The sequence below is a fragment of the Orcinus orca genome, chromosome 4 (genome assembly GCF_937001465.1).
Source record: "Orcinus orca chromosome 4, mOrcOrc1.1, whole genome shotgun sequence".
Taxonomy (NCBI): domain Eukaryota; kingdom Metazoa; phylum Chordata; class Mammalia; order Artiodactyla; family Delphinidae; genus Orcinus; species Orcinus orca.
The window spans coordinates 20040897-20067694 of record NC_064562.1 but is presented as its reverse complement, the minus strand read 5'-3'; the positions used below and the strand labels follow the sequence as shown (position 1 = coordinate 20067694).

Sequence of the window (26798 nt, the reverse complement as noted above, 5' to 3'; positions counted from 1 at the left end):
TTTTCTTGGCGGAACAGATGAATTAATATTGACCCACTGACACTCTTTTGTCCAGGGGCTTCATGCCTAAAGGTATATAAAGGACGATTGGCTGAGTTTAGACGTGTAGCCTGTGGCTGGGGAGAAGTGTAGAATTACTTGGCGCACACACACAGGGATTTTAGTCAGGGCTGAGCCTGCGTTAGCACCATGTTTTAATCAATTGCTATTAACATCAAAGAGATCCTTAATACACAGAGTATCTTGCCTGATTGACATTCTGGTCCAAGACTCCATCTCTCCCTACTTCATTGACTTGTTACAAGGGCATTCCATCCCAGTGCCATTCCCATCACATTTCCTAGAGAAGAGTATCCACAGGGTATTATAAGTATTTTTTCCTTTTCCTTCAACGAATTCCAACAATAAGACCAGGAATGAGCCGTGAGCACTCACGGGTCTTTACTTAATTCTATTAGAAATATCCTGAAAAACCTCCCTGGCCATCAGATAAGAAGTCTTTTCACTTACTCAAGTCAGAGCATGATCTACTTAATAAAGTTTTGCACTTATCTCCAGAAGGTGGTCTTTACTAATCTGGCTTTCAAGTTGGAAAGAGAGAAGAAAAGTTGATTCTTTGTGGATTCTGCTCTCAAATTTAACCCTCAGGCAATTAAAGCCTCTTTATCCAAACCAAGTCGTTGTTTAATAAGGCCCCTTTATAAACACTCCAAAACATGCTTTCAAAACAAAAGTTAGAAAGCCTGTAAGATCCATTCTCAAGAAAGATCTCTTTCTGTTCAAAACCCGTCCTGACCTTTTTGTTGAAGAACAAAATAATGTAGTAACAAAAACACAAGTGGCTGCCAAAGGAAGAGAAAAAAAAAAGTTCCTGTAAGGGACTGAAACAATAAATCTCCTCTCTGCTGAACTCCCAAAGGGAGTGTGTGCATTTCCTCCTGTTCTTTATCAGAGCCCCCGAAATAAGTAGGCATGGGCAGTGGCTGTTCAAGTCCAGCACACCTTTTCCATTTGCTGAGAAGGCCCTGCCAGGCTGGGAGGGAGTTGTCCCTGCCTGACTCTGGAGAGAAGAGCCACTGTGACGAGCCACAGGCACCATGAAACTGCTTCAAGGGACCATACTTTGTCTTCTTCTGTCCAGTCTTTGTAGCGGTTTGGATGACGCAGGTACCCTTTTCTCTTATTGTTCTGACGGTGTGGATCAGAAATCACTAGTGGGCGGCTCTGAGCCTCAGTTTACCTTCAGGGAGCCTCCCCTGAGAAGTAGACGCAGCAGTGCATTTGCTGAGTTGAGTGTGTGTGCATGGACGGGGGGATGCGTGAAGGCTCCGCAGAGAGGATGTTTGTTTTCACGGAAGGAAAGTGTTTGCTGCTGCAGCGGCCTTGAAGTGTGTTCCATGGCATCGTAAAGGTACCGGGAATATACAATAGCCTTTTCAGAGAGTAACAATCTGGGGATCAAATGCTGGCTAAAAATGGACTATTTCTCAAAAATGTGCTCTTTTCAGACGTAAGTCTAGAAATAACAAGATTGTCATGTACCGGTGAAAGGCTGTAATCAGAAACATTGCTCTGCAGACGCTGGCCTATATTTGTCCCAACTATCTTTTGGCTCTGATAAATTGAGAGGTTGGATAAAACTGCCTGGGCAAGTGAATCTTAATATCTTGAGGGGTGAGGGTGAGAATGGAGGAGAGTCACTTGATTAAAGTTTATGGATGCTTGTTCTAGAAATTAACACAGATCTACACACATACGTACAATATTTTGCATAACATTTCAGGGAATTTATAGACATAAAAACCCTACCCATTGACTGCAGGTTCTGAAACTTAGATAAAGGATATATATGCACCTACATAAGCCCTGACTATATTAATGACCAGTTGCGAGAAATTATTACATTTGACTTTTAACCCTTCCGGAGGGATTTACTGTAAGCAATTAGATTTAATCAATATTTATTAGGCTCTCACCATGTATTCAGCAGTGCAAGGAATACAAAAATGAGTTAAGACATTGTCCTTGCCCACAGTGGCAAATGCACTATTGGGAGAAATAAGCATGTAAATCTAACATAAGACAGATTTAATAGGTGCGAAAACTAAAGTACAAACTCTCATAAAAGAACACAGTTGGGACACATTGATTCTGGCTCTGAGGAGCCCTGGAAAAAACTCAATTCTAATTTTATTGTGCATGTGCTCTTTTCAAACTTCACTGCTTACAAAATTCCATTTGCAGTGATTAGGTAGGAAAAAATAAACACACTCCTTCTTGAACAATATTTATCATTAATTTCTCAAAATATGTATATAAATTTAGTATATACATACGAAATCACATACGATTGATTACAATCTATCTGGGACTTTCCAGGGTTAAGCTGAAGTGGGTATAAGACCAGAAAATTTAACTTAGATGAGTTACAAAGTTCTGATTTTTTTTTAATAAAGAATATTTATGAGATGACACAGAAATCAATGCACTAGCTTATAAGTAACTCTTCAGTTTGCATGGGAGAGATAGATAGGAATAGATTACATGTACTTCAGAAAGCAAAGTGGAATAGAATCAATAGAAGTAGCCTACAAAACCTGACCGTAAGGAAGCTGGAAAGGTGAAGGATAACCCAGAGATGACCTGGAAGATTTTTCTATTATGATCATTGTAGAAATAAAACCAGCGTCCTTTAGCTCATTGGTAATGAGCCCAACCTCTCTATTAATAGTGTCTTCTTTCTAATGAATTATTAACCAAAGTAAAATAATTTCTTTTTTTTAAATTTAATTTTGTTTTTTTATACAGCAGGTTCTTATTAGTTACCCATTTTATACATATTAGCGTATATATGTCAATAGTAAGATAATTTCTTATTTGAGCAGAGACAGCGGTTACATAATGACTATCTCTTTCAACCTCTGCCAGGGAGCCTTTGTTAATTTTAAAGCAAGTGTCTGTAAAATCTACCCCATTTATCCTAGAAAAAGAAGTGCTGGCTCAGGAGCATAAATTGACCATCGGAGTGAGGCCTACAAGGAACTGGAAGAGATTTTCCCATCCACGTGTATGATTTTTTTTGCACCTGGTTCTGCCTGTTTTATGTTTTCCTTCCCAGATACGGTTCAGGAAATGAAGCATTTCCTAAGCTGATTTATTAAGTTCTTTTCCTAACCCCCTGTACCGGAAACACATTGATTTCAAAGCTTTATATGTTCCCCAAGCTTAGAATGCTTAACATATTTCATCAGCAGAGTTGATTATAGGAGTACAGAAGGAGGCATTTCATCTGCCTTAAATTCACAAGTTGTCAAGAAGATCCATGCTTTTTTGCATAGTAATTTATTCCTAAATAATGATCTTTTAGAGAAATTGACTACTTTTCTTTTTCTTTCTGTCTTTTTTGTCAGTTTCAGATTTAAATAAATACAATATAGTTTTTTGTGCTCTTCATGAAAACCAAGGAAATCTTTCTGCATGGCAGTGAGTGACTTTATTACTTGGTGAGCGGTACAATATTTTACAGTTTCCAATTTGGAAAGCTGTTCTATTGAAATATGTATGGGAGGTTCTTGAAAAGGAACTGTCATTCTTTCCCAAGGTTTTCTAAATTGTATTTAAAACTGAACAGACCCCTGCGTGGCTTTTAAGCTCCTTTGGCTTTTAAGTCTAGACTGATGAGCTTTAGACTGTCAGGACTGAGAAAAGTTAAATGAAGAAGGATTCCAAGAAAAAGGAGGCCCTGGAAGCAATTTACTTTTCAAGTGCCATTTGCTTTTTGAACTTTACATTAATTTAGGAAAGATTAAAATGTTTTAGCCATCTGCAAGCAGGAACACACGTCACTTTATTGGTGTCTGAAGAAGAATTTAATTGCTTGTTGAAATTCATTTGTTAGGGATTGAACATTCAGTGTCATGGAAAAAAAAAAATGGATTGAACACCCTCTAAGACAAACACTATGCTAGACGCTGTAGGTTTATAGCGATCACTGTGACTCAGCCCTTGTCCTAGAAGTGGTGGGGAGAGAGGAGCGCCAAATAATTACAAGTTTGATTCTATCGTAAGTCTTAAGTGGTAAATAAAGAATGCTGTGGAGAATTCACAACTAGCTTAGTTTTGGGTGTAGGAACATCAGAAAAGCCTTCATATAAAAGTGGAAATTATGATAAACTTTGAAACTTGAGAAACAGGTTGGATGGATGGAATTTCTTGAATAGGAACTTTAAAACATCAGTATGTTCCAGTCTAGAAATGTAAGGAGGTCACAGATTGGACAGAAGTTAAGTGTTGGAAATATAGCCTCAGGATATGTTGAATACCAGGATGAGTAATATTGACTCAGGTAGTTAATTACATTGGATTCTCTAAATGTGTTTGAGCATGGGAATTATCTGATTGGGACCATAAACTGAGAAGATTAATCTGTCAACAGGGTATACATTAGACTATTGCAGTCAGGAGAGAGAAAAGCTAAAGAAAATGGTTCAAATGTTATTCCAAGTCTGAAAGTCTGTCAATAAAATGAAAAGAAGGGTCTAGGGAAGAGCTTTAAAGAAGTAGAAAGTTTGTGCCGCCATATTATTGACTGGCTATGAGAGAGATAGTGACTGAGATGTAGCGTGTTATTTGAATAATAGAAGTAGGGAAATGGATTGGGACCAGACGCATGGAAAGATAGGAGGAGATGGTTTCGGGAGAAAGTGATGAACTTGATTTTGGACATGGTGAGTTCGAAGTCTTAATAAGATATTCAAATAGAGATGTCCAATGGTAGGTTAAAATCGTCTGGTTGGTAGATGGAATGCCCCTGGAGGTGATGGTGGGGGATGAGTGTTCTTTACGCTTGTCTGCCAAGAGATTTTAGTCCTGTCCTACTAACTGGAAGATTAGTAACATAGCGAAGCAATTTATTTCTCTGCTGGACGCCCATATTTGTAACTCTCTTATGGCCCTTATTTTCCAACTTTATCTTAGTTATTTGTGTGCATATCTTATCCCCTGTACCAGACTATAAGCACCACGAAAGTAAGGGTCATATTTATTATAGTCTGGATAGTAACAGTTCTAAACACATAATAAGGATATAATAAGCTGAATGAATGCATAAATGAATGATATAGTTGCCTATCCATTTTTAATTTCTTCCTCTGATAATCACTTTTTGTTTACTACCTTATCCTTGTGAAAGAGTTGTGGACAGGTATGAATCACAGAACATAACATGAAAACAAGTGGGGTATTTTGATCCCTGGCTATGAAAGCGCGAGCCAAATACATGGAAAGGGGCTTCTTATCAAAGTAAGTCAATTCCCAAACTCCAGCAGAGGAGAAGATGTTAGGGGTAGGTGGACAACCTAGTACCAGGTGACAGTAATTTACAGCAAACCTGGACGAATAAACTACTCTGACTATGATCATTGGGAGGAAGAATATCTAAATACAATTGATTCTACTTCTCCTTTTTTGGGTATCAAATACTTTATGTAATATCTTCTATGGTTATAAATATTCAAGGAGAAACCTTATTACCAACCAATTTCTCAAAAATACAAAATGGCTTTTTTTCTAAAAGCAAAGTTCACATAAGAGAAGTTGGAAAAAAATTAAATAAATATCGTACATCATTAATTCATGTGTTATTTTAAGTAACATATGTGTTACTTCAGAGCAGATTATCTTACTTGTTACTTCCTCTTAGCTTAGTCACTATCAATAGATCTTACCTGAAGTGGGTGATCTATTATAGAAAGAGTGAATCAGTGTGGAAACAAATTCAATGGGAAAAGTTTCCAAGCCTTTTATTTAGCATACTTTCCTTACTACTCTTTTCTTCTTCAATGATCTTTAAAAGTAGAAGTGATCATTCTAGAATTCTTATTTTTAAGAGACTCATAACAGTTGTCACTGGCAAATTGGCAATTTTATCTTGCTGATTGTAATTATTCAGATATTGAGGAAAAAAGATGAACGTCTGAACGTTTCAAAAAGCTTCTAATTTACTGGATAGTTGCCCATCCTTTCCTTTTCATTGATGACATTATATTTCAAGCTTCAGGTAAATATTTTAACTTGTAAATAATTATCTAGTCCAAGTTCCTTATATTCTTTTTTTCTTAGTCATCACTTTCCAACTTCCTCTTTACCTCTGAGAACAATCTGAGATGTGTTTTTCTAAACCTTGAATGTCAAAGCAGGAATTGACTCTAAACGACATTCCATTCCATTCCCGTGTAGTAAATGTCTCCATTCCTGTTACTGAATTCCTGTGGGTCATTATAGCTCTGTCAGGTTAGGCTAATAATGCCTGTTGAGTGTTAAAAGAAGCTCTTTTAGTTAACAAGTAAGATCCTTTTTCCTTTTCTACTGTTGCACACAATATCAACAGTAGCATGGGAAACATTAGTGGTGTCAATCACATCTAGAAGGGCCACTATATGATTCCCAAAGTTCGGCAACCATAAAAAAAATAGTTTTCTAAACTTGAATAGAGGTTTTGTGTCTTGCAGAATGACATATCAGTAGAGATAATCATAACTAGTCTCTATATAGAAGCAGCCACCTACATCCTCTCTGGATGCCTTTAATCTAACCATTGCTATGGCAACCTCTCAGGTGTAGCTTGACAGTATCTTGTCTCACGTGAATGAGTATCTCTTGCTTTCCTGTCTCCTGTTGTTCTCATACTAAGGCATGCTTCACCTACAGAAACCCACCTGGCACTGTTGTGTATCTGAGCTAGAAGTGCAGGAGCCTTAGCGCTCTATGAGACAGGCTTTGCCCAAAAGAAGAATGGGGCCAGTGAATAAATGCTTCCCTCTTCTATTGCTACTCCATTTTCACTATTTTAGTTCTCTACTCCTTTTCTTGACATCACTTTCCTTTACAAACTGCATACAAACCCTTGTCTCAGGCTCTGCTTTTTGGAGAAATTCAGGATTGATTATTTTCCGATGGGAACATTTTGGTTTGGATGATAATATATACATTATACCAGAGTTTCTCTGATATTCTAATTGATATTCACTACCTTTCTTCCTCTTCATTTCAAGAAAAAATTCGATAAAGCTTTTGTTGAATAAGTTAAACAATATTCTAAGCAGGTCCTTTCCTAAGGCAATCATTTGTCTGTATAGAGTCAATAAGGAACTATATTGTGAGGTTGGTAGTCAAAAATGTCAATGTCATTGATTTTATTCTTAGTGTGCTGCTCATCTGAAATGTAAACTGATTTTTATTGTTTAATCAGTCATATTCTGGCCTAAACCTAAATTAGTTGTGTCAAAAAACAGAGAATGGAGACTTCCCTGGTGGTCCAGTGGTTAAGACTTCCACTGCACTTCCACTGCAGGGAGTGTGTGTTCCATCCCCGGCTGGGGAACTAAGATCCTGCAAGCTGCAAGATGCGGCCAAAAAAAAAAGAAAAATGGAGATCACAACTAGGTCTGGTCCAAGTTAACCAAGATATGTATTGTTACAACATCTACTGACATCTACCATTTGTTGTACCTGGCACTTTACACACATTACTTCCATCACAACATTTCAAGGCCAGCTTTGTCATTCCCATTTTACTGATTAGGACACCGAGGCTTGGAGATAGTGTAAAGTTATCCTAGAGTGATAGTGCTTAAAATCAAATCAGAGAATACTATTCTTCAAAATCTTCCCTTCTAGCTTGCTATCTTCCAATGCAGTACAACTGCAATAAGTTGAGTTTTTCTCATCAAAAGAATAAGGGTAGAGACGTTCCACTTGAGTCGTTTGGAAGCACTGCTGCCTCTCATAGCCCCTTCAGCACCTCTAAACTGCAAACTAAGACCACAGTGCTATGAATGAATTTCTACTTAGTGCTAATTAGCCACTTAATATCCTGGATTCAATTAATTATTAGGGGATGGGTTAAAGGAGTTGTAGGCATTTCCCTACCTACTCACTGTTATGTTGGTTGGAAAAAAATAATGTTCTTGGCTCTGATACAAATGTCAGTGCAGCTAATATGGGACTTAGAAGAGAAGGAAAGAAGCAAAGAGGAAATAACTATTAGTGAAATAATTACTTAGTGTCACATCTATAATTCTTCTGGAGCCAGACTGTCTGGGTTCAAATTCCAGCTCTGCCACTTACTATCTGTGTGAACTCGGGCAAGTTACTTAACCTTCAGCTTTCTCAGCTATAAAATAGGGATGAGTACAGTCTTACCTCATAGGGATATTGGGAGGATCGTGTGAGGTAATACACAAAAACACTGAGAATAGTGTCCAGTATATAATGACTCTATGTTTTGCTGAGTTTGGGAACTCAGAATCCTACAGATTATAATATCCAATTCCTTAGACAAACTACTTTATTGCCAAGTTGATTCCAATCCGGAATCAGCAAATATTTAAATAATTACAATGTTCATTCTCACAAAGAGAAAAACCAGCACATAATTTTTCACAATAGAATTGAAGTAGGAATGAAATACGATTGCCAGTTATGTTCTTAATCATAATATATATAGGCACAATTTGACATATACAGACTGGTATATTATCTAAGATGCTTTTCAGATTTGTAAGTTATTTAACTCACCGTATAAACTACTCACTCAAATTAATAAGCAAAATTGTACTTGTGTTTAACGAAAATTCTAACTTTTTAGTCTGAGAATAGTCAACATCCTCAAATATTATTTCTTATCTTAAAGTATTAGAGCATTGCTTACTCTTAGAGGTGGGATAGGTTAGTGGAAGGAACTTTGTTCTTAGTGTGAGAACCAACCAACTTTGGATCCAGCTTCTTAGAATGCTGAAGCCGGCCAAGACACTAAATGCTTGTTACCCTCAGTTTCTTTATCTAAAAATGAGAAAAATGATAATTGTTGACACAATATTGGTGTTAAATGATAATTGGAAAACCTATTTTAGATGCTCTGTAAGTCATAAATCACTATTAAAATTTAGTTATTAATATGCAACCTAACATTTAACTCATGGAATCAACAGATGAAGAGGAATGTACTTAATAATTTGAGAATTTTTCTTTACTGTCTGGGCCTTTAACTGCCAATCCATCATTGCTCTTTGAGCCATGTACCTTTACATATTTTTTTTATGGCTGCTATACATTCAAATTGCTATGTGTTGAAATTATGCCCAAGTTAAAAAAAACACACACACAAAACACAGAATATCATTTGTATCACACATTGAACTTATTTTTTTTTCCCACATCTTTATTGGAGTATAAATGCTTTACAATGTTGTGTTAGTTTCTGCTGTACAAAAAAGTGAATCAGCTACAAGTATACATATATCCCCATATATCCTCCCTCTTGTGTCTCCCTCCCACCTTCCCTATCCCACCCCCCTAGGTCTTCACAAAGCATCGAGTTGATCTCCTTGTGTTACGCAGCAGCTTCCCACTAGCTATCTATTTTACGTTTGGTAGTGTATACATGTCCATGCCACTCTCTCACTTCATCCCAGCTTCCCCTTCCCCCCTGAACTTATTTTTAACTGAAGTGGGAAAAGGAATGATTTGTGTGTGTGTGTGTGTGTGTATGTGTGGTATGAACTGTGAAATTGTCCTCCTAGGGCATTCAGCAAGTATGAGGACATAAATGCTGAACTCTCACACACTTTCCCTAGGGAAGAGAGGCCACTCCTGCATTTATCAGCTCAAGGCTATTCTGACAACTCCTCTGTCCAACAGTGAGACATCCCCCAGTTATCTCTCCCCCGCAAATCCAATTTTAAAAAGTGAGAATCACCTTTTTAAATGCACATAACTAATTTAAAGGTTTATTAATGGTAATTGCATTATTGGGATTAAGATAATTAAATTATGTGAATCTATAAACTTTTTTTTTTCTTTTTCATTTTCTGAAGGCCTCATTTGTTGGGTGCAAGTTTTATATCAATTAATGTTTAAAACTCTATAGATTTGCAAAGTAGAAGAAAAATGACAATGTTGTCAATCATTTCAAAAACCCTTATTAGAGTCCATTACAACCTAACTAAACATAAATGTCTTGGAAGCAAGGACAATGTCTAATTGATCATTGTTTTCCCCATGACCTATCTTTGAACACATAGGTGATGCTTACCAACTGGCTCTTGCTTTAATTTGGAGAACTGTATTTCTTCAAAAGTCAGCAGAGTTGAAAATACCCAAGGCATTCCTGGCTTTGTTTTCAGTGACTTGAGGACAATATTTATTTATTTATTTATTTATTTATTTTGCGGTACACAGGCCTTTCACTGTTGTGGCCTCTCCCGCTGCGGAGCACAGGCTCTGGACGCGCAGGCTCAGCGGCCATGGCTCACAGGCCCAGCTGCTCCGTGGCATGTGGGATCTTCCCGGACCGGGGCACGAACCCGTGTCCCCTGCATCGGCAGGCAGACTCTCAACCACTGCGCCACCAGGGAAGCCCACAATATTTATTTTTATCCTTGGCCTGGGTTGTGGAGAAGCTGTGAGTGTCATTTTAGGATACTCTCTTCATTGGCTGAACTTATTTGATTTGCTTTATGAAGTTGACCTACTGTCTTATATTTGTATGAATAACAGAAAATGCCTGCCTTTCGTTTACATCAACTGTCCAAATCACACAAGAACGGTGTGATTATCTGAAGGCAAGTATTGAATCATTCCTGTGTCTTGCTCACAAGAAAAAATTGGTATCCTTTTATTCTAGGCACCATTCATCAGGTAATCCTGAATCATTTAGCTCAGAATAATCCTTACCGCCACTAGAACAAAATGTAAAATTATGGAAATTCAAGACACGCTGATTACAGAAGTCACCTCTCTGTTTCTGAAGTCTTGGTTCAGAAGGTCGAATAAATAACTTTATCCTATCTAATCCTGTTCAGAAGTAAAGGTATCCAATAATTCAATTATTCCCAGATTTTTAAATTGTCACTGATCAATAAATAATCAAAATGCCATCTGGGCAGTTGACATGGGACGAACAGCTTTTTCCTTTGTCAAATAAAAACACAAAAGTCCTACAATGCATATACCATTTTACGATCGTATTACATAAAAGAAAACCTGCTGTAGCTCCTTCCATATATTTGGAATATAAGATGTTCTCTTCCCTTCTTTTCTCATTGAGCTCTGGCTGGTGTCACAGACCAACGCTGTGCACCTGTGCGGGGCGCGCCGTCCTCTGAGCCAAGACCCTTTGGCTTCCGTCACCAGCAGCCGCAAGCTTGCTGTGTGACTGAGCTAAGCAATTTTTTTTTTTAACCTCTCAAGACTTTCAGTTCTCCATCTATAACATGATGTGGTTTGACTAATCGATATTGACGTTTTCTCCTGGATCTACAATTGTATGATCTTCCTGTAGTGAGCAATTTCTGTACATTTCGCCTCAAGTTATCTTGCTTCATTTTCATTCTGTGATTCCTAAATATGTTCATTCTGGAGCAAGATGTTCAATTCTGTTCCCTAATGTTTACCTCCTTTGGGAATTTTCAGATAGGGCTGTTAGAACGGATCTTCTTTGCATGTGAAAAAGCCAATTCTCTGCCGTGAGCAACATTTCTCAGAGTACGTACCAATGAAAGATCTTTTTTCCATTTTTCTACATGGCATTATTTGTATTTGGCTTGGCTGAGGGAGGGGTAGAAAAAAGGACTGAGAGAGAGAGAAGGAAATTTTCTGACGTCAGAAAAAGATTGAGAGGAAAAATGAGGTTAAAAGAGATGGAGAAAGTGATGGAGGCTGATAGAGAGGCAGAGGCTCTCTGAAGGGGCTGGGATGGAGAAAGGTCAAGAATGAGAAGTGGAGGAAGGCTGATAGAGAGATGGGGAGACATTCTTTTTTTAACATCTTTATTGGAGTATAATTGCTTTACAATGATGTGTTATTTTCTGCTGTATAACAAAGTGAATGAGCTATACGTATACATATGTTCCTATATCTCCTCCCTCTTGCTCTCCCTCCCACCCTCCCTATCCCAGCTCTCTAGGTGGTCTCAAAGCACCAAGCTGATCTCCCTGTGCTATGCGGCTGCTTCCCACTAGCTATCTATTTTACATTTGGTAGTGTATATATGTCCATGCCACTCTCTCACTTCGTCCCAGCTTACCCTTCCCCCTCCTGTGTCCTCAAGTCCATTCTCTACTTCTGGGTCTTTATTACTGTCCTGCCCCTAGGTTCTTCAGAGCCAATTTTTTTTTTTTTTTTTAGATTCCATATATATGTGTTAGCATACGGTATTTGTCTTTCTCTTTCTGACTTACTGCAGTCTGTATAACAGACTCTAGGTCCATCCACCTCACTACAAATAGATGGGGAGACATTCTAAATGCTCTAATGATTTGGGAGGAGCTTTCCCCATCGGCCCTCTAGCCACTTTTACAGATCCAATACCTTGTAGATTTCTTTCTTATCATTAAATCTCTTGCCAGTTCATTCCTCCATCCATTGCTTTGGCTGAATGCTGAATTTTTCAAAGCACTTTCACTGATCAAATATCTCATTTAATCCTTGACATTAGCCAGGGGATTGGCCAAGCTGGTGTTATCTGTGCTCATTATCAGAGGAGGAAAGCCCAAGGACTCGCACTTAGTGACTCAAAGCAGTAGCCCTCAGTGTTAAAATATCTATTAAAATATTTTTTCCCAGTGATCTCCAGGCCACTCCCTTTCAGTAAAACACAGAAAACTATTTTTCCAGCAGTTACTGCAGATAATTTTTACACACTTGTACATTGAAATACCCTCTGAGAAATCCCAGACTAGACTCAAGTTTGTGACTAGTCCTCTGAGCTCTTTTCACTGTCCCATACCTGCAAGATAACCAGAGGTGTCTGGAGGTGTTTATCTTTCAGAAAAGTGCTAGGGTGTAGTGCCTTCAGGGAAAATTTTGGTATTAATTCAGTATAACCTAATTTCTTCTTTTCTTTTTTACTTACACTAGTTTAGGATAATAGGAAACTTGATTTGGTCAAGACAAATATTAGTGGAAACGTTGAAATCTTCCTAGTCACATAGGCTTAAATTCCAGCTTTTTTTGACCATCTCTTTATAAAGGAGTCTTTACTCCCTACTCATTGTAAGATCTTATGGACTGCTTTCCATTCTGCTATTAGCCTCCCTTCTGTTTTCATTAATACCAAAAGACCAGGAGCCTCTGCTGTGTAGGCTGCTCAAGAAAATTAGCCACCTTGAATAAAGGATTGATTAGGGAAACAGCTATAGTAGTCCTATCAAAGTTTCAAGTGGGGTCAGGATGTGTTTGATAATCCAAACACAAGTATTTCTGGTTCCCAGAGAACTGTTAAGAGCCAGAGGAATTTGAGAAGGTAGGGAGGATTAAATGATTAGCATTTGAGCATGAAGAGAAATGGAGAAGCGGTGAAGTTATGAATCTGGGCAATATATACAGGAAAACCTCCAGTATTAGAAAATGACAAACAAATCTGTAAACTGGTCATTACCCTGCTATTTCTTAATAAACCAGGATAAGATAAGTTTTAGAAAGAAGTCAACAGCCTCTCTTCCAGAGTTTTACAAACTAGAAACCTCTGATATCTAACTGGCAGAAGTGTGTTGTTTGGCCACACAATGTTTTATGACTACAAGCTACTATTTAAAAATCAGCAAGTTTCACAAAACAACAACGGCGACACAGAAAGAAAGAGAAAATCTTATTTTCAGCTCTTTTGGCAACTCTAGGTTTCATATTTCCTCACAGCAGCACTCGGTTAAACCTGACTAATAAGTGCCCCCTTTAAATTGGGGAATGCTCTCATTCCTACAAAAGTATGTGCACTTCCACCCAATCTGACTCTCTCATTTGCTGCTTTGCAGATGTGGGCATAGGGTTAATCCCTTCACCTGTAGGATTTCATCTAAGCATTACGTGTGCAATTTGCAAAGCTATCACCATGTGCATGGTGGTTCAATAGATTTTTGAAAGGACAGGGTTCTGGGACAATTTTCTACAACTAACTAGGCTTGCCAGCTCAATCTCAGAATTTTAAAGACATTCCAGTCACCATTTTCTTTTTTATTTTTCTTACAGATTAATGCTTTTATTACAATATGCTATAAATAATTAACTTAGCCCTGATTAGTACTCTTGTTTCAGTCTTGAGAAAGCATAAAACTTAGAAAATAATTTAAGGAATTTAGAAACAACAAATCATAGCACACGATTAAAATGTTACTTTATTTTTCTTTCCCATCACCTCTTTACAATTTATTTGGTGAACATAAACTTCCTGCCCTTAATAAAAATATTGAAGCTCCATGACTTTTTTGCTTACTCTTAAGAAATGGACAGTTCTATGGACAACAAAATTTGCAGAGGCTATCAAGTTAAAATTAGAATATATGATACAAAATCATAACTGAAAATTCTCTCCTGTAGCTCATGCCTGTGTCAGATGGAATTCTACAAGTGGCTTCTTTACAAGCTGTCTATTTTCTGGTTCCCTATTCCCTCTCCAGCCCCTTTCTGACCACTCCACATTGGAAGCAGGGTAAGAGAGGAATGAGACAGTTGAATGAAACTTATTACTTGACCTGGCACCATACGTAGTGCCCAGAGCCTGGAAGATGGTTAAAACAAATAACCAAATGGTGCATTTTCATGGGTTCCACAAAGGTGTGCTTTTGGACCTGTCTCCCCATGCAGCAACTTGGTTCATGAGGATGGATCCTAGTCTGGGAGTTCAGTGGTTACTCCTTCCAAAGCACCAGTAATCCTGTGTTATCTCAGAGCTTCTTGATGCTAAAGTGTCCAACTCTCCACACAGTCCCAAGGAACAGGACTCAAAACAGCCCACTCTTTCATTCTCACTCTTCATTTGGTCCACAGGAAAACAGTCTTATATCTCTTTCTCTAACACTCCTTGCTCAGATAGGCTTATTCTCAACATAGTAATAACCTTCCTGGTCCTACACCAAAGCAGCTAGGCAGCAATCCTTCATTCTCTTGATTTCCCTGGGGTAAATCAGATCCAAGGCCACTATGCCTTTCAGCTGTAGGGACCACATAGTAAGGTAGGTTTGAATTGCAGGGGGACAGACGAGCCTGGCTCCTTAGGGGTGAAGGAAGTTGGAATGGGATTCAAAAGAAGTATTCGGCAAAGATGACCTTTTCTCAAATAATATCTATATATCTCTCCACACTTTTATTCTTTTTATGTTATACAGTGGGTAAAGAGATTCAAGGGTCCACAGACAGGTTTTGGATATTTTATCTGAAATTCTGCATACAATGATTTATCCCACCCCTTTGTAATTTTACCTATTTTGGTACCTGATTAAAACTTTAATGTTCACATATTGTGCCAGATGTCTTACACCAACATTTCCTTTGAAACAGCTAAAGATCTGGATGTGTATTTTCTCTGAGTTTATTGTAATCATGCTATAAACCAATATTATAATTAGAACAGTGAAATTTCTGTATGCTTAGAAATGAAGATATTCATTTATAAAAAACCTATGGATATAGAAAAAAGAATCAAGATAGAAAGTAGAACAATATTTTGAAGATGAAGGGAAATAAAATATTTTATAAGAGTATATGTATGATACAGCTAAACCAGTAATTAGAAGAAACTTTATAGTCTTAAATGCACACATTAGAAAGAAAATAATTTTTAAAAGGCTAAAGTAAACCCACATAAAGTATAAGGGAGAAAATAATAATAAAAGCAAAGCTAATGAAATAGAAAAGAAATATATAATGCAAAGAATTCATGTGTATATTAATAAGATTGCTAAACCTCTGCCAATACTAATCAAGCAAAAGGAGAAAAGAAGCAAATCAATAAAAATGAAAAATACAGGATCATCTGAACACATGCAGGGAACACACTTTTAAGAATTCAACATTTCTTCTTGATAAAAACATTTAGGAAACAAGACTATAGGGGATTTTCTTAATCTGATAGGGTACCTTCAAAAACTACAGCAATCATTATACATAATGGAGAAATGTTAGCTTTCGCTTGAGAATGAGAATGAAACAATCTCGCCCAGCAATGCTACTTTTATAAAACACTGTACTAAATATGCTAGCTAGTTCAGTAAAACAAGAAAAATAGATAAAAAGTAATTAGAAAGGAAAAATAAAAGCTGCTTATATCTGAATCACTTTGCTGTATACCTGAAACTAATATAACGTTGTAAATCAACTGTATTTCAATAAATAAATAAATAACTGTCTTTTGTAAATCATCCTTTCAAGTAAAAATGGTATTCTGCAGAAAAAAACAGGAAGTTCCCTTTGTAACTCAAGCTGCATAGGTGCTTTTCCTCGAGACACCATTGTACTTGTTATGCTGCAGAAGTGTTTTATGAATACTTCTTGTTTTGTCAGAGATAACAATAAAAAAGTGCATTCAAATAATATTTAATAACTTTTACTGTCATTAAAGAGATCCTAAGTGAAAAAAGAGAAAACCTTAAGAAATACCACGAAAAGTTATGGAGAGAAATGTCGGCAGCCTTCAGAAGCATTTTGTGACAAGAACAATCTTGTTTTAGCAAATAAATCTCTATTGTCATTAATCATACACTATTTGCAAGTTCCCCATTTCCCTCACATCTCTGGAACAAACCCCTTATGAATAGGGAAGATACTGTGTACTTTTTAAAGTTTTAATTTAGCTATTATTGATTTCCTCCCAGTCTCATTCTGTTATTCTCTTACTGCAGGTTGTCATTCACCTTTACTTACTTAGGGTCAGAAGCCTTTCATGTAAGACTTGCCTTTGCTCAGGTTTGTCCTCTTGCATTGAGGTAGCCTTTTGTAAGATGTTTCTACCTGGGATTATCTAGTAGTCAGAGGCATTCATCATATTTAATTTGAGTAGTTGATTTGTAAATCTGCCCCACTAGACTGAAGGCTGACCCTTATGTTAGTGTACCTCAAGATCTCTGGTCTCCACCAGGTCCTTACTGTGAGGCTAGGACCTGTCTTCTGAAGTCTAGATTGAAGCTTGCTTTGTATGCTTCTTGGTGTTTCAGATAGGCTGTCATGAGAAGGAGCAGTGTTTAATCCTCCTTAGGACTTTAATTTCATTCAGATTCGACTTTCTCCTATCTCCATCTAACTCAGGGTAAGAGAAGTACTTTAAAAATTTTTTACCATTTTTAAAAACTGTTAAAACATTTATTAAAAGTACTTATAAGCAAAGCCATGTGCTTTGTTTTCTATAAAATTGTTTCAACAAAGTGGCTCATCTGACTTTATAATTTAACAATAATGCCATATTTGCTTATTAATTGAGATTTTACAAAGTACTTTTACATACATTATCTCTACAAAACCCTAAAATGCAGGCAAACTGGTATATGTTAACTATTTTCAATTTATAAATAGAGTTTTAAATACTTAAGGGAGTTTAATTAACCAAATATATAAATGGGATTAAATGTTAAAGAGACCCTAAGTGATTGCTAAACTTTCTACATTAATAAGTAGAATAATAACATTTGTAAATTGAACTTAAAAACTTGAGAGAAATAGACTTTTTATTACATGAATTAAAAAAAAACCTGAATATTAACTTCAAAACTAAATTAATCTCTACAAAACCTTTTCTGCACACAAAATATTTACTTGGGGACATTAAAAAGAAGAGCAAAAACACACATCTAACAACTTGAAGAATATACTTGCAAAACATATATTAAATATCAGTATCATAAATATAAGATATATAATTTGGACTCGTAAGGGAAATAAATAATTAATTTTATGCCATCACCTAGCACAGTCCTAGAACATAGTAGGCATTCAGTTATCATCTGTGTTAGTTGAATGAAAAGGGACTCATTAAATGTTCAATTGTGTGATTTAAGAATTGCATATTTAGAAATTCTGAGGAGAGGATAGTCACTGTAGATGCAACTAATAAATAAGGATTCATGCAGATAGTACAGCTTCAGTTGAACTTTAAAGAAAAAAATTATCCATGTTCTATAAAAGTTTTATTAAATAAAGAAGAGGGAGGAACAACACGAACAAAGCTACAGAGTAGGAAATAAAAACGCCATGTTTAAGGGATAGAAAACCAGATTATCTATTGGGGAGCAATGGGAAATTTGAGTGGGTAGATTCAGATTTTAAACAAAACTTTGACGTTTCTTCTAGAATACAAAAATTTATTTTTTAAAATTGAATAATCTTTGTACTTGAAAGTAATCTAACAAATTGTAAGTAATGTGGTAGCCAGTCTCCAAGATGGCCTCCAATGATCCTTTCCTCTTGGTATTTAAGCACTTGGGTGGGCCATTCTCACACTTACTTAGGACTGAATTGTGTGAGTCCTGGAAGTCAGTGGAAGTGATGTGTGATTTCCAAACCTAGGTAGTAAAAGACACATGGCTTCTACCGAGGTCTCTCAGATTGCTCTCTCTGAGGGAAGCCAGCCATCGTGTTATGTTGTGAGAACAGTCAGGCAGAGAGACCCAGTGGAAAATAACTGAGACCTTCCACTGACAGCCAGCACCAACTTGCCAGCAAGGGGAGTGAGCCACCTTGTAAATGGATTTTCCAGACCCATCAAGCCCTGAGCTGACTGCAGAAACTGTGAGAGACAATAAATGATTATTGTTTTAAGACACACGCTTAGGAATAATTTGTTGTGCAGCAATAGATAGCTAATGCAAGTGTCATCACATAAAATTTGAAATACATTTGAGTTTTTGACACTCAGATGAACAGAACGAACATCCTGTATCAAGGGAATTTTTCTAGATTGCAAGGTAAATTCTTTTCTCTTGAACTATATCCACAGTAAATATTCGATTAATATTGGCAACATCCTTGCCTATTAAATTCATAAAGTTGAGAGCTTTAATTTACCATTGAAGAACTGGTGTAGATAGAACTAGAATGATGCTTTATTACCTTTTTTGTGATACTATATTACTACTACCAACACTAATAAATTTTATAAGCATATAGTTTTTTCTGTTCTTCCAACATAGATAATTAAAAAGTTACACATTCTAATTATGGAACTTATCATGTTATTTTCATGGCAGATATATTTTACTAATTAATTTGGTTTATAGTTATCATTTGCATTTCATGATGTGCTTACATGAGAATTAATTTGTTAGTGAACTGTATTTGTCCATTTATTTTCTCTGCACATTAGTAAAATAATTACCGAATTTTTTCATCTAATGAAACAAAAGTGAAATTTTAGGGTGAAATTTTTAACTCTCATTTACGTATTGGGAAATTAAGTTAAGGAGACAAACAATATTAAAGAAACAAATTTGGAAAGGATTAAATTAGTTTCAGATATTATTTCCTCAGATTAAAGAGTAAGTCATTCCAACTCCTTTTTCTTCTCCTCCTGGAATTCAATTTACCTCTTTACTCACGTAAGTTTCTGTTCTTTGACAATTTTGCTCCTATTTGTTTAAACTGCAGAGATGTAAATTGAATTCATGTTCTAATAAAAATCTAACCACTACTGAGCAAAATAGCGATAGTTACTTCTTAGTTGTATAGCACGATCTCGTCACACAGTTCCATTTGCAAGTATAATTTTATAAAATATATTTTATAATAAGATAAATATATTAATTATTCATTTCTTGCTTGGGGTTTCCTTTGCCTTTACACCTTTTTCTGATGTATTTATTTTTACCCTGTTTTACTAAATTTGCACATTTTTTGCATTTGCTCTTTTGTTGTTTATATTTATTCCTACTAAACTTCGTCCTGTAAATGAATAATAATTATTTTTATATTGCAAATTTCCTTACTATTATCCAAGATATTAAAAATGCAGCTCAACACACTCTCCTTTAAAAACCTGATTTAGATTCTAACTGGATTATTGTAGGTCATATGGCCCCTTTTTTTTATACAGTTGATCCTTGAACAACATGGGTTTGAACTGTGTGGGTCCACTTATATGTGGATTTTTTTAAATAGTAAATACTACAGTACTATGCAATTGGAGGTTGGTTGAATTCATGGATGCAAAACCTCAAATACAGAGGATAAGGAAGAATTGTGGAGAAGGAGGGCAGACTATAAATTATGTGTAGACTGCACAGAGGGTCAGCACCCCTAGCCCCCATGTTGTTCAAGGATCAACTGTATAACATTTTCTCCACATAGGTATTTGAGACATTAGGTAATTATTGATCACCTATTCAGCCCTTAGTTTCTACCTGTATTATCAGTCCCTTAAACCATACTAAGCTTTGGGCTGCTTTGACCCTGATTGTTGAAGAAAGATGGGAATAACGCATAGTGGTATGAGATGAAAAGGGAAGGATAAAAATGGAGTTTGGGCTGACGTTCTGTCATACGGAGAAGCTAAAATTTAGGACATTACAAGGTACTTTAAAACTTACTGAGTGGGGACTTCCCTGGTGGTGTAGTGGTTAAGAATCCGCCAGCCAATGCAGGGGAAACGGGTTCAAGCCCTGGTCCAGGAAGATCCCACATGCCACGGAGTAACTAAACCCATGTGCCACAACTACCTAGCCTGTGCCCTAGAGCCTGTGAGCCACAACTACTGAGCCCACAAGCCACAACAACTGAAGCCCACGCACCTAGAGCTCCATGAGAAGAGAAGCCACTGCAACAAGAGAAGCCACTGCAATGAGAAGCCCGCAGACTGCAATGAAGAGTAGCCCCTGCTCGCCACAACTAGAGAAAGCCCATGCGCAGCAACGAAGACCCAACACAGCCAAAAATAAATAAATATTTTTTTAAAAAAAAAGACTTACTGAGTGGCCTTAAAAGGCTCTCACCTAAAGCAGTATTTCCAGGGTGTGTAATGGGTACAACTGGTTGTACTTGAGATAATTTTAGGCATAAATGGAATTAAACAACATTGACTCAAATCTCTATGATTCTTACAGTTATACAAGTGTATGTTTGGTGTTATGTCTTACTGTGCTGTAACACTCATTAATTTCACTTTTCAACATAGGGAAAGCAGGACTCAAGCATGGAACCATCATAGTCAATGATATCTTTATAGAATATGAATTTTGTCGTAGTATTTATTTATTTGCGGTACGCGGGCCTCTCACTGTTGTGGCCTCTCCAGTTGCGGAGCACAGGCTCTCGACGGGCAGGCTCAGCGGCCATGGCTCACGGGCCCAGCCGCTCCGCAGCATGTGGGATCTTCCCAGACCGGGGCATGAACCCATGTCCCCTGCATCGGCAGGCGGACTCTCAACCACTGCGCCACCAGGGAAGCCCCCATAGTATTTATTTTTACAGTTAATTTTTTAAGTGAGTTGATTTTAAGAGAAAGAGTAAGGAACCAATAGCAGATAGAGAATATGAATAAGCTCATAAAACTTGTACAGGAGTGAATGAAATTTTGGACACACTTTACTAGAGATTAAACCTTAGGAGGCTGCTATAACCAAATATGGCGTTTCCTTTTGCCAGCTTTTCTTTTCTCACTAGGAAGTTGCTAAAATGCACAAGAGTTTTAAAGACACTTTTATAGTTGGTAAGTGACTCTTCTGAATTTTAACAAACATATTTCACTTCAACCTTTATCACCCAGGAGAATAGGAAGTGTAATGCTTTCAAATGTTACAGAAGTCTCACTAGAAATAAGAAAAATGCCCAAAACATAGAAAATTCCCCATAAATTCTTCCCAGATTTTAAAATGACCCATATATCAGAAAAAAATCATAAATCCAAGTTTATGCAGCATTCAACACTGTTGAGTTCACAAAAAAAGCAGAGAAATGTTTACAAATAGTAGTAAAGCATAAAGGAATAATGATTCAGCAACAAATTTAAACTCGGAAATTTTATTTCAGTATGAAGTTTCAATAGTAGATCATACGTTCAATATAAATTCAACCCAAGTTTGTATTTTCTATTTTTAGTTTAAAGTGATAGATTAATTAAAATAGTTTGAAGATTCTGGCTATTCCGGTAAAACTTATATTTAGCATATAATAAACAGTTAATAAACACCTATTGTCAAGCACTAGTAATGGGAGATACACAGATAAATGTTAATGCTATTAGAATTGCTTGAAAATTGATGATTCTGGTATATTTTACATAATGATTCTAAACTAATAAAAATGTTTAGTTATCACTAATCAGTAGAGAAATGCAAACCAAAACTACAATGAGTTATCACCTCACACCAGTCAGAATGGCCATCGTAAAAAATCTACAAACAATAAATGCTGGAGAGGGCGTGTGGAGAAAAGGGAACCCTCTTGCACTGTTGGTAGGAATGTAAATTGATACAGCCACTATGGAGAACAGTATGGAGGTTCCTTAAAAAACTAAAAATAGGGGCTTCCCTGGTGGCGCAGTGGTTGAGAGTCCGCCTGCCGATGCAGGGGACATGGGTTCGTGCCCCGGTCTGGGAAGATCCCACATGCCGCGGAGCGGCTGGACCCGTGAGCCATGGCCACTGAGCCTGCGCATCCGGACCCTGTGTCCCGCAACGGGAGAGGCCACAACAGTGAGAGGCCCACGTACCGCAAAAAACAACAACAACAACAAAAAAAACTAAAAATAGAACTACCACACGACCCAGCAATCCCACTATTGGGCATATACCCTGAGAAAACCATAATTCAAAAAGAGTCATGTACCACAATGATCATTGAAGCACTATTTACAATAGCCAGGACATGGAAGCAGCCTAAGTGTCCATCGACAGATGAATGGATAAAGATGTGGCACATGTATACAATGGAATATTACTCAGTCATAAACGGAAATGAAATTGAGTTATTTGTAGTGAGGTGGATGGACCTAGAGTCTGTCCTACAGAGTGAAGTAAGTCAGAAAGAGAAAAACAAATACCCTATGCTAACACATATATATGGATTATAAAAAAGGTCCTCATGAACCTAGGGGCGGGAAAGGAATAAAGACCCAGACATAGAGAATGGACTTGAGGCCATGGGAAGGGGAAAGGGTAAGCTGGGATGAAATGAGAGAGTAGCATTGACATATATACACTACCAAATGTAAAATAGATAGCTAGTGGGAAGCAGCCGCATAGCACAGGGAGGTCAGCTCAGTGCTTTGTGACCACCTAGAGGGGTGGGATAGGGAGGGTGGGAGGATACGCAAGAGGGAGGGGTTATGAGGATATATATATATGTATAGCTGATTCACTTTGTTATAAAGCAGAAACTAACACACCATTGTAAAGCAATTATACTCCAATAAAGACGTTAGAAAATGTTTAGTTACACAGAGCACCATGCTTCTTAGGCATACTGGATAAAAGAAACTAAGTATGTATCAATAATAATGCGAGATTTCATCTATTGGTTTTCTCTCATTAATATTGCTGTTAGGAAAGTAAATTTAATTGTTCTGGCATGAATTCATCTTCAAAACCAGAAAAATCAGTTTACAAATAAATGTCAACTGCGATCTAATGGTAACCTTCACGCTTAGAAAACACTTTATTACTTAATAATGGTGGTATCTCAGATTTAAGTAATTATCGCTGCTGCATTGAAGTGCTTGTCCTATAGATCCGTAGTCTGTTTGTTCTGATTATCCATCCTGCCATATTTGTGAAGCAAACAATTTATAGCCAACTCTGGAATAATTTGCTATAGAGCAAATTTACAATTATCTTCTGCAGCAAGCACATAACTGTGACTCAGCCAATTTGATTCTGAGTCTGGTAAACAGCATTTAATAAAATAAAAATAATTTTATATAATTCAGATAGCTCCTGGGTACCTCCAACTTTAATGTAAAAACATGTTCAGATTATAGACTTACTTGCTGCTCTGGGAAAAAGCCCAATGCAGCCCATTTCTTCAAATCTTTCGTGGTGGAGGGAGGATTGAGTTCTCATGTTCACCTTTCTTTCCACCTTCTTGCATCCTTCAAATTTTGTACTCCACTTGGTTTCTTGTGACATTTTCTTTAACTTTGCACTGGCAACAACCAAAATATAGTTCTCCTTTCTTTCCTGCATGCCCAGAAAGATCCACTTAACTAAAGTCTTGCTGGGTATTTGCGGACTGCATGTGGAATAGGTGACTTTACTGAAGGAAGGGAGGTTTTACAACAGAGTGGTGCAAAGTTAAGAATGTGTTTTAGATATCTCCGTTCTTGAAAGTCTTTTGGATGCTTTACCTTCTTTCTTGGTCTATTCTCTCTCCTCCTCCCCCATATCTTCTCCTCTCTTACCCTCAAGGGTAAAAAATAACAGATCATTTCCATTTTCTTGGGCAGAACAACTCAGTTCTCTCTAGCTCTTTCTCTTACATTTCTTAAAGTTTTGGACATCCTTTTGAATTTCCAAAATCACTCTGACAAGTGTACACCTGACTGTTTGCTCTTAGATAAGAACAAATTTTCCATCCTAGTCATCATCTTGGCATTTGGGAAGGGATTTTGGAATGGTTCTTTCTTCTAGTTAAATTTGAATGATATTATGCGAGAGGGCACTACTTTTAAATGATGAGGCAAATTTGAGTTGATTGAGAAATAAAAGTATACAGTCATCCTTCTCTTTAACTATGGATTTCCTGATTTCTTCCATTGTCAGCAGAGCTGAATGTATCAGAAAGATACTTTCCAACCAGGCTTTGAAAACATATTCTGTAAACATGTCTGTTGCCTACTATTAAATAACAAAAATCTGTTGCAATGTTCAGTGTAAGCTCTTTCTTTTTACAAAGGCTGCATCTGTCCCACAACACGCAGAGTTATTTTTAAATGTGTTAGATTTAATTAACCCATCACAAGTGACTCTTCGATGGCATCCTAAAGGTATGTTCCAAATATTTTTAATTTGGAAAATATACCATATAAAAGCTAGTCTCCAAAATCAGAAAGTAGACACCATGACTTCTTCTCTGTTCTTATATAAATACATGATAGGCTTCTACTGGGCATGTGGTTCCATCTGAGCAAAACTGAGCAGTTTTTCCATCTCCAGTGTGGAGAAACCGATTCACAGAAAGAAAAAGTATGCTTTTATTCTAGCACTTAGAGCCGGCACATATTGGAAACAAAGAGCTATAAATCCCCTTCTCTGTAAGTCGCTGCTTGTTTGTTTCTAATTAAAAAGCATGAGTCATGGGTGTTTAAAGACTGACCCTAATTATTTGCAGGGAATGGATAAGACAAGATATCAAATTCCGGCTCAGTTTGTGATGCTATATAAAGTCATCAGTCAAATAAACAAAATTGTACTGTTATTGACATACTAAGATCCACAAAGGAGTGGTCCCCCAATGTTTTGAAGATAAGTACCTCATTTACATGGAAATTGTGAACCCCTTCCCAGTAAGATAATAATTGCACCCACTAATTGAGAAGACAGAATGCTGCTAAATATTTAGAAATTTTTAAACATTTGCATTTCATTAATCACAATAGAAACTATATAAATTTTAAAATGGTAGCGTATATGTGTGAATCATTTTTTTTCAATATGCAGACAATATTTACTTTGAATATAGTTCAGCGATCCCTGGTTGAAACTCTGTAGATCCCAATTGTACCATGCCCACCACATGGTAGCAACCATGGACCTATGGAACAGCAACATGGAAAACCTCTTTCTTCTACTACATGAAACTGACTTTCATGTTTTCTTTATTCTATCCTGGAATCTTTCTGTTCCATTATTATAATCACAGTTTCTTAAAAGAAATGGTATAAGGATATCAGAAAAAGATAATACTAAAAATAATTTATAAAATCTGGCAAAGTTGTTGTCAAATTTAGGATGTAATTGGAAGAATCAGGTTATGATTTAGGGAGGAGCTTACGTTTTATTTAGAAAGACTTTACTAGCTTGAACTTACTGACTGTGTTGGACATGGCTCTGTAAATAGTTAATCAAATATTTAGGGACAGTATAAGCAAGAAACATCAATTTGTCTGACCTGTTGGTAGAGCTCTAAAATGTATCTCATGTCATCGACTTTTTTTTTTTTTTTTTTTTGGTACACGGGACTCTCACTGTTGTGGCCTCTCCCATTGAGGAGCACAGGCTCCGGACGCGCAGGCTCAGCGGCCATGGCTCACGGGCCCAGCCGCTCTGCGGTATGTGGGATCTTCCTGGACTGGGGCCCAAACCCATGTCCCCTGCATCGGCAGGCGGACTCTCAACCACTGCACCACCAGGGAAGCCCGTCATCGACTTTTTAATCAGGATAAATTCAAGTGTAACCTAGATGTTAGCTGCATCTCTCAAGCTGTTATATATATTAATGTTTTGCTCTGCACAGAAACCCTATGTTTCTATAATTTTAAAAACAGAGGCTAAAGAGATTAAGTAATTTGCATAAGGTCACATAGCTGGTAAATTGTGGAGACCTGCAGTCACCTACTTCCTACGCTACACTGCCCCTTGTTTTATTCTGTGCTAAGATATTTTTTTCATTTATTTAGTGTCTTTTCTTGCATTCATAGGAGACCCTGAATATATATGCTAAAAATAATTTGATGCAAATGAAATAAAGAAGGCAAAATAGTTCTTTGGTGTGATCAATGTAAATTAATTGGTGATTTTGCTGTAAAAGTGAGACTGAACATTAATATATTCACTATATCACTGTTGCTTTATCCCAAAACAAGAAAGGAAAAAAAAATTTTTTTATCATTTCCCTAAATCCAGAACTAAAAAATAAAGGACACTGAAAAAAATCATGTCTTAGAAAGCCCTTCATAAATTTTCTGAGTCATATGATATTACAATAAAAGTTGACTTTCTTACTTTAAAATGTTTTAATAAAGTTGTTTCGCACTAATATTCTATTGATGAACAAGATAAGATATAACTTTGAGTGAAGAGATTTTGCTCTGTTTTATTTAATAATCC

At 36.8% G+C, this 26798-nt stretch overlaps 1 protein-coding gene across 2 annotated transcripts in view; it reads left to right on the top strand.

Moving 5' to 3' along the window:
• The first annotated feature begins 971 nt into the window (after window positions 1-971).
• EMCN (endomucin) overlaps window positions 972-26798 on the top strand; it is a 92952-nt gene continuing 67125 nt past the window's right edge. The window contains exon 1 of one of the 2 annotated variants that reach the window (XM_033401972.2): window positions 972-1167. In XM_033401972.2, coding sequence (XP_033257863.1) covers window positions 1098-1167 — 70 coding nt within the window. In that variant the 5' untranslated portion in view covers window positions 972-1097. The remainder of the gene's footprint in view (window positions 1168-26798) is intronic. The other variant, XM_033401967.2, reaches the window with a different exon arrangement.